The following is a 9,239-nucleotide window of genomic DNA, read 5'->3' as shown; positions in this document are numbered from 1 at the left end:
AAGATCTAGCAATCAAATGAGCAACAGTATAAACCCCCCCCCCCCCCCCCCCCCCCCCCCCCCCCTTTTACATGACTACAGATAAATCTCGAAAAACATAAACTTAGTTGCAAAATACGGCTAACAAACAAGTGAATATAATTGTAGCCTTTCTGCTTTTTCACCACTCTTTGAACAATGCCAAGAGCATCACTCTCAAGCCATACTTGTCTATACCCAAAACGGATGGCAAGCTCCAGCCCATATCACCACGCAGCCGCTTCAGCTAAACTGGGATCCCATTTTCCCCTGTGAAGAGCAGAGAGCCTTGATCATCTCTCGCTACTACACCAAGCCCAACCTCCTTCCCATATAAGACCGCAGCATCCACGTTGATTTTGACAATTCCACGTTGCGGCTTTTTCCAGCAGCTTGCACTTCTAATATCCATATTCCCACCACTACAATGCACACGCACAGAGTACAGCTTGTAATCCATCAGGTATTTCACGAAACCCGCTGCCAAACACCGTGGATCATCAGGGGGAGCTTCAAATATTTCTTTGTTCCTACATGTCCACGCAGCCCACGCAAGAGCTGTGAACACACCCCAGTCATGCTGTGATAATTTTCTTGCCATACGGGATAAGTAAGTGGCAAAGCTGTCAACACAAGCTGCCTGGATATCCTCCCAGAAGCTGCTATTTTCCCATATTCTACGGGATGAGGGGCAAAAAAATAGAGCGTGGTGTACTGTTTCACAATAAGTTTGGCAGCACTGACAGCTCCCATTTTCAATAGTATGCCTTTGAAACAGCTCCATATTAACAGCTAAACTGCTCGAACACGCTCTCCAAAGAAAGTGTTTGATTTTTGGAGGACCATCCATATTCCATATATGCTTCCACAGGCTGTCAACTACTGCAGTGTTTGTTGATGTTCTGCCTAACATTCCCAACCAATAAGCAGATTTTACCGAGAAGGTGCCATTTGATGTGTGCTTCCAATAGAGGATATCTTGTCCCATAGGGGTTACAAGGGGAATTTCAAGGATTTTTTCAATATCCTCCTGCTGTAAATACAATTCCATCTCGGTCACATTCCAACTGTTATTTTCATTAATAATATCAGACACCAGCAGATCACTGTCATGTAGCCCATTCGCAGGGGGATTAGGAGTACCATAACCATTCGGATCCGGGAGCCAATTGTCATGCCACACCCTAATATTTTTCCCATCTCCTACTCTCCATTGAAGTCCTTCGATCAGAAGGGCCTTCGCCCCCCATATACTCCTCCAAGTGAAGCTAGGATCAAAACCTCTCCAAGCACCCACAAAATCTGAATTTTTAAAATACCTAGCCTTTAGTACTCGATAAAGAAGAGTATCTCCACTATGCATTAATCTCCATCCCTGCTTTGCAAGAAGAGCCTGGTTGAAAACTTTTAGGTTCCGGAAACCCATTCCCCCTTTCGACTTAGGCAAGCAAAGAGTATCCCAACACTTCCAATGCATTCTTCTTTGTTCACCATTTCCCCACCAAAACCAGGCAAGAATCGAGTGTATTTCATCAAGGATGCCATCTGGTATTTTAAAAATACCCATCAGGTATGTAGGTATAGCCTGGGCTACAGCCTTAATCAAAATTTCTTTCCCCGGCTTAGATAACAGCTTCTCCTTCCAACCCTGCAGCTTCTTCCACATCCTCTCCTTCATGCCTGTGAAAATGGATTTTTTCGATCTTCCAATGACAGTGGGAATCCCTAAGTACTTCTCATGTCTAGCAACTTCCTTCACACCAAGTAAATTGCATATTTCCTGTCTTTTTGTTCCCGGGACATTTTTGCTAAAAACTGCTTCTGATTTTGTAAGGCTTATTTTTTGTCCCGAAGCATTTCCATATATGTGCAAAATTCTCACAAATTTTCCACATTCATTATTGTTTGCACGAACAAAAAGAATACTATCATCTGCAAAAAACAGGTGAGAAACTCGTGGCGCTCCATTACATATTTTTACACCATGAATAGTACCCTGCAGCATTGCTTTGGATAGCAGACATGAAAAAGCATCGGCCACCATAAGAAAAAGATACGGGGATATCGGATCTCCTTGTCGAAGACCCCTATGAGGAACTACGTTTCCAATTATCTCTCCATTGACCTTAAACTGAAAAGAATAACAGGAAATACAGTTAAGGATTTTCTGAATCCACTTTTCACAGAACCCGAACCTCTGCATAATTTTTTCCACAAAACCCCATTCAACCCTATCGTAAGCTTTCATCATGTCCAGTTTCAAGGCCACCGTACCGTATTTACCATCTCCTTGTCTCTTCATGTAGTGGAACACCTCAAACGCCAGTAGGGCATTATCAGTAATTAAGTGTCCCGGGACAAAAGCACTCTGATGGGGGGAAATCAAAGTCTGTAATAAAGGCTTCAAGCGGTTTGCAAGCACCTTAGAAATGATTTTATAGATCACATTACATAGGCTAATTGGTCTGAACTCGGTTATCTTACGGGGCTCATGACATTTAGAAATAAGAACAATATAGGTTTTACTTATATTCAAAATGTCCACATTACCGTTCCACCAATTTATAATGAAATTAACAACATCATTTCTAAGAAAATGCCAGAATTTTTGAAAAAATAGAGCGTGCATACCGTCAAGTCCGGGAGCTTTATTCGGGTGCATTTCAAACAAAGTCGTACTAATCTCCTCACTAGTAGGGTCTTTGCTTAATTCTGTATTCATTTCATCTGACACCCCACTACTGATGCCTTCCAACGCTTCCTCAATATTGCTGGTACCTTCGGATGAAAACAGGTGCGAAAAGTACTTTGTAACAATATCCTCCACACCCTTTTTATCTTAAACCCAACAGCCCTCTTCATTTTCCAAGCCTGTAATTCTATCTTTGCCCTGCGAGCACTAGCCTTATGATGGAAATAAGAAGTATTCTTATCTCCATCCCTTAGATCATTCGCTCTGGCTCTAGCGTACCAATAGGACTCTTCAAGAAGATGCAGATTATCAAATTCTTCCGAAATTGATCTACACCGGGCTAGATTGGTATTATCCATCACACCAAGCTGGGCTATCCTCAGTTTGTCTTCAACCTTCTTTATTTTCTTTTTTAGACTTCCGAAAGTCATTGAAGCCCATCGCTCTAAATCTGCAGCACACATAGAAATACGCTCCTGTATATTCCCCCCTACATTGTTCTCCCACGCTGCTTTCACCACCTGTTCACATTTAACATTGGATAGCCAGTGAGCCTCGAATCGGAACACCCTTTTCTTGAGCCTGTTTTCTTCCCTAGGACCTACTCTCAAGAGGATAGGAGCGTGATCTGATCTTCTAAGATTTAAAGGGAGATGTGTGACCTCGTAAGCGGGGAACATATTACACCACGACCCATTAGCTAAAAACCTATCAAGTCTTTCCCTAATGAGAGTGTCTTGGGAAAGGCCCTGCTGCCAGGTAAAAAGGCAGCCTTTAAACCCCAAGTCTCGAGTACCAGTAATGTCAATTGCTTCCCTGAACTCATAAATACAGTGTTCCCCTCTCGGAGCACCCCCACACTTTTCCTCTGGACTGAGAATCTCGTTAAAATCACCAAAAAAATATGATTGGTGTAATAGTATCGCATTGTAGACTTGTCATCAACTGCCAAGTGTTATATTTGCTTGCACTATCCGGCCACCCATAAATCCCGACTGCTCGCCAAAGAGAATTGTCCTGATCATCAAGTATATCTACAGCAATGTGGTTAGATGAAAAAGAAACAGTACGAACTCGGATGTCCCTCCACCAAAGTCCCAAGCCACCCGATAAACCCAAACTACTTACACCCAAACCCTCTGTAAAACCACATTTCCTCCTTACACCTTCTAGCCTACTCATATCAATTTTGGTTTCCATTACAAAAACCAAGTTCGGCATCTCCCTCCAACACCAATCACGAAGGGAGGTAACTATCCGAGGGTTACCAATCCCTCGGCAGTTCCAGCTCAAGATTTTCATTGCCCTTCGCGGGGTGGGTTATGAACCACCTCCGCTACTTCACTGAAGGGGACACCAACCACTGAATGTCCCATAACCTTACTTTGTTTACTACTAGCATACTCATTCTCACACTCAGCATTATCAACTTCCATATTGTCATCTGGCTTACGCTTCTCCCCCAACATCTCCACAGCATCCCTTTTCACAGCCTCTGCATGAATGACGCCTTGCCCCTCCTTCACCTTTAATTTGTTATATTTTTAATTTTATCCCCTCTCCTTCTCCCACCCCCCATGTTGTTTTGTTCCATCCCTAGACTTCATGCCCATCTTGAACATAGTATGAATACATAAATTCTCCTCCATCTCACCCGCATTATGCCCCATGTTCTGATCATAATTGCTGGAGTGCCTTCCTTGCCCATCATTCCATTGGCCCACCCCTTCAGAAACTTTTAAGAAATCTCCTTCACTCACGTCCGCATCATGCCCCATATTCTGATCGTGATTGCTGGACTGCCTTCCCTGCCCATCGTTCCACTCGCCTACCCCAACAGAGGATTTCAATAAATCTCCTCCACTCACTCCCTCTACAATAACATTTCTTACATACTCCCCATGCATATGTTCCTCCCCTACGTACTCCCTAACTTCCTCTCTCCCAACCTCCTTTTCCCCCATGCTAGACTCATAGGAATTACCTTCCTCATTCTTATTATAAACTAACCCGACATCCCATAATTTCCTGCCGTCATCCTCACGGTTCTGGGAAGCAGCTGCAGATGACATGGGCTTGGTTACAAACGTTAATTTCCTCGCCGTGGCTAAACCCCTTATCTCCGATTCTTCCTGTTTTTTACCCCTCATAGGGGAGGCTTTTATCCAGATTCCCCACCCATGCCCATGAGTATTAGCATCATCAGAAATAGTTAAGCAATCCTTCTCGCTATGACCCATTATTCCACATGAGAAACAAAAGAAAAGGTAACCTTTCATATTTTAGAGCAACTTTTACTAAATTACCTTCCTTAGTTTTCAGAGTTTGATACCTACGAAGAGGCTTGCGAACGTCCAGGACTACTTTCACTCTCCTGCACTTGCTAATAGCGATTGAGTCTTCCTCCAATTCAATGACCTCTCCCAATTTTCCTGCCACTGCCCTAACGTGCTCGTCCGTACGGCAGTTGAAGGGAAGATTCTCCATTCTCACCCAAAACGGAGAATAGTTCAGCTCTACATTCGCAGGTTGTTCGTTCCCCCTTATTTCATCAAGAATAAATAAGTTTTGTTCGAAACACCAGGGCCTCCCCAATAACACCTTCTCCTTATCTCTCCAATGGAAGAATTGGAAAGCAAAGAAATTTGTTCCAATGTTACGAATCACAACCTTGTCTTTCATGTTCCATGATTGGGCAATTGTTCGTTTAAAAGCATCAGAATTGAAGCCTCTGTCCGTTAACAATCGTCCCACCAACAGCAGCGAAACCCTAGCATCGCTTGCCGATGACTCTACATTCCCAACATCTACAACATCTTCTTCTTCGGCACTCAACATAAGGATCGCGCATTGACTAGCAAGATCATCCGCCATATCACAAGACCGTAACCCTAGGGCACGGTGGGTTCTCCTCTCTCGCAAGGTAGGTTCCCCTCTCTCTCAAGGTAGGTTCCCCTCTCTCCCAACCTCGACTTTGTAAAAACAAAAAGAAAAAAAATAAATAAAAATAAAATAAAATTGCAATGAAACCTATTAATTATTATCAAAATAGAGTATGCTGATATTAACTATTATCAAGATAGAGTATATCAGCATACTCTATGTTGATAATAGTTAATAGGTTTCATTGCAATTTTTTTTTTTTTTTTTTTTTTAATTTTTTTTTTTTTTTTTTTTTTTTTTTTTTTTTTTTTTTTTGTATTTACAAAGCCGAGGTTTCCACGATACTAATTTGGCTTCTTTCAGTCTTCCTCCCGCTCAGCACAGTTTCGTTTCTAGGGTTTCATTCAATCAACCCTAGTTTAGATTCATTGCTACAATTAAATCGACTGACCCATTACACAATTCTTCATAGTCACATAAATTTTATGCTATAGATTTTCATAATTTCGGTTGAGTAATGCACAGTTTGTTATATTAAAAGCTAACCCATCATCAAAATTCTGTGTTAGATTAAGGTAAATATGGAGAAGAAGTTTTATTTAGAGAATGAATCAGATAGGATCTCTGAATTGCCAGAATTCATTAAAACACATATATTGTCATATTTGGATACTAAAGATGCAGTTAGAACTAGCATTTTGTCGAGGTGTTGGCGGGCATTGCCTACTTGGCTTCTCGATTTGGATTTGAGTAGTTATTATCTTAGTACGGCACTCACGAATGAGTACTTGTCTGATTTGTATGATGATGCCTCCAAAATGAGGAGGGAGTCAATTATTAGGATGAGGGAAGGTTTCTATGCTTTTCTTGATCGAGTTTTTGAGTCGAGTTTGGAGGTTGATAATGTTAAGCTCTATGTGCCGGGTTTTGGGTTTGATTTGAAGTCTCGCTTGGATCATTGGCTTGATGGTGCTGTTAGACGTCGTGTTAAAGAATTAGAGTTAGAGATTGGTGTGCGGGAATGTCCTAGATATAGTTTCCCTGAAAGTGGTCTTGTTGCTAATTCAATCACGAAATTGAAATTACGTAAATGTGAGGTGAAATTTTTGTCTGTGATGGATAATCTACTGCCTTCTTTACAGGAGCTCTGTCTCGAAGATGTTTGTTTAAATAGTATGGCGTTGGAGAGTTTACTTGGTAATTGCATTTATCTTAAGAATGTCACTTTAATGAATTGTGATGGGTTGAGAACATTGGAAATCTCAAGTCTTACTAAACTTGAGAAGGTGACTTTTGGGCATAGTGTTTTAACAACTGTTTATGTGGAATCGATTAAGGTTGATGCACCTAATCTTCTAGAGTTTAGGTACATATATGATGGCGACTCCATTGGTAATACATGTCAGATTGAGATTGTGGATTGTAAGATTATGAAACATCTGGAGTTAAATGGCTGTCATCTGCATGATAAGGACTTGAATTTCTTACTAGAGAATTTTCCACTTCTTGAAGAGTTGTTTTTACAGAACTGTGATAATCTAGTAGATGTCGACGTTTATTGTCAAAATCTTGTCAGATTGGCTTTTGATAACTGTAGGGAGTTGGTGAAGATTAGAGTTTCTACTCCTAATCTAAAGTTCTTCACCTATATGGGAGAAGATCCCATACCCTTTGTGTACAAGGGTCCAGCTCTAAAATTGACAGACGCTTGCCTTCGCCTAAAATCAGTCCTTAAAAATGAGTATTGGTTTGTTGGACTCATCAAATTACTTGAGAAGCTAAGTGACAGTGAAACTTTGACAATTGAAGTTGCTTCTGAGGAGGTAAAGTAAAGACTTTCTCCCCCTCGCCCTCATGTAGTAATGTCATTCAATTCTTGTAAGGAGTAAAGATAATATTTTACTTGCTTCAAACATTTTTTTGGCCTTGTACTGCTCTGCATTGCACTTTGTATCAGTTTATTATTACTGATGAATTTGTTTTTTTTTTTTTTTTAACTATATGGTCATGTTCTCGTTGTGGTTTCAAAAACAGGATATTATAATTCCAGGATGGTTAAGGATAAAGTCTCGCCCTACCCTGTATGCTGTCAAAAATCTGTTGATAGCGTTTCAACTGTCAAGGCTTAAGTCTCCTGTTGAAGTTTTCGATTCTCTACTCTGGCTTGCTCCTTGTCCAGAGTCTATATCCATATCCGATGGTGATTTTTCAGCTAGCAAGTCAATTAAGGTATCTTGTCCTCTAATACGCATCAGTGATTGACTTGGAAGCCATAAAGGCATAACTATATAAGCCCCCATGCTAGCCAACCCTACACTTACATTCCCCCTCCTCTTCACACCTTTTCATTTCATCCTCCATTAATATTACATCCGATCCAATTTTCAATTTTAGTTTCCTTTGTTTAGATCACAAATGATTATTGCAGGTTTGTTTTCATCTCACCCCATTATAATACTTCGTATAGTACTATTGTTCTATATATCCAAGCAACCGCAAATTAATGTGACGATAACAAACTTCTTAATTTTCTATGCTCATCGTTCTCAAGTGTATTTAGGATTATTAAGAATATATGTCTGTTAATTATATACTCCTCATGCACTCCCTGTTAAAAAATGTTAATTTAGATGTGTAAGAATCTCAAACTTACATATGTGTAGACACATTGACTGAGGTACGAGGTAGGGGTATTGTGCTGTTGGAGGGTGGACTTGTGAGGCTGATCTTTTCAGCACCCCCAACCCCCCAAAAAAAAAATTCAAGTCAATATTATGGCTAATTGTGGAATTAGAATTTGATAATAGCTATTTTGGTAAATAGTTTTGCTAAATTAGCCAATTTAGTAAAAGATCCGTTAAGTTCTTCAAACTATTAGTCAAACCTAGAGTAGTCATCATACTCATCAATATTATTATGGAACCTGAAAGGAACAAGAAGTAAATTCTTATAGTATCGAAGTACCTATACTCAAGCTTTGGGGCCGGAAATTTGCATATTTTTATTTTGTTTATTAATTTAACTTGCTGATAGTTGCTCCATTAAATTTAATTAGTATGAAGAGCACTAACAATCGTGGATGCAAAACTCTGATGTTTTTCATTAGCCTTAACTTTTATCTATATGGGATTGGAGTGTGTATTTTCTATTAGGGTTTTCTGGATGTTGGATATTGTATTGTTCTTTGTAATATTTGGACTGGTGTTCCAAAATGTTGCCTTCAAGTTTTCAGTGTCATGTATTCAGAAAATCTGTTGTATATCATATGCCTTTGATTGACTAGTCCTTTGCACATAATTCTTTTATGTAAGTAGACAACTTCATGGGTGTATCTGATTTTGGTTAAACAGTTAAAACATCGTTAAATTGGGTAATTTCATGATATCAGTAGAAGTTTGAAAAGGACTAATGATAGTCATTGGATGTCTGCTTTGCAATTCAGTTTCTGTACGAGAGGCCATTAAAAGGCAAGAAGAATGGTGGTCGCTGGAAATCCTCCAACTGTTGGCAACACTCTCTCAAGAAAGTATGGATTGAAAACCAGGGAAGGGCCAAGGATGATATGAAGCTGGTAAACTTCTTTGAGAAGGGGAGGATTGGTGGAAAGGTAGAGTGTATAATCAAGAATCTCAAGCCTGAATATTGA

General features: G+C 40.1%; 1 protein-coding gene across 1 annotated transcript; it reads left to right on the top strand.

Annotated features, from left to right (window-relative positions):
• Positions 1 to 6,174: 6,174 nt before the first annotated feature.
• Positions 6,175 to 9,239, top strand: LOC110735679 (F-box/FBD/LRR-repeat protein At1g78750-like). The gene is made up of 3 exons (XM_021915869.1): positions 6,175 to 7,416; positions 7,628 to 7,822; positions 9,036 to 9,239. Exons 1-3 carry the CDS (start codon positions 6,175 to 6,177, stop codon positions 9,237 to 9,239), a joined length of 1,641 nt encoding a protein of 546 aa, XP_021771561.1.

The sequence above is a fragment of the Chenopodium quinoa genome, unplaced genomic scaffold, assembly GCF_001683475.1.
Source record: "Chenopodium quinoa cultivar QQ74 unplaced genomic scaffold, ASM168347v1, whole genome shotgun sequence".
Lineage (NCBI taxonomy): Eukaryota > Viridiplantae > Streptophyta > Magnoliopsida > Caryophyllales > Amaranthaceae > Chenopodium > Chenopodium quinoa.
Note: the sequence above shows the minus strand (reverse complement) of the source record. Positions and strands in the feature narration are given on the sequence as shown.

What these genes read in the sequence shown, in the direction of transcription:
- LOC110735679 (XM_021915869.1), top strand. Translation starts at nt 6,175, where the DNA reads ATGGAGAAGAAGTTTTATTTAGAGAATGAATCAGATAGGATCTCTGAA. An exon ending in TTGAAGTTGCTTCTGAGGAG is followed by an intron (nt 7,417 to 7,627) that starts GTAAAGTAAAGA and finishes TTTCAAAAACAG; the next exon opens with GATATTATAATTCCAGGATG. An exon ending in CAGCTAGCAAGTCAATTAAG is followed by an intron (nt 7,823 to 9,035) that starts GTATCTTGTCCT and finishes TTTGCAATTCAG; the next exon opens with TTTCTGTACGAGAGGCCATT.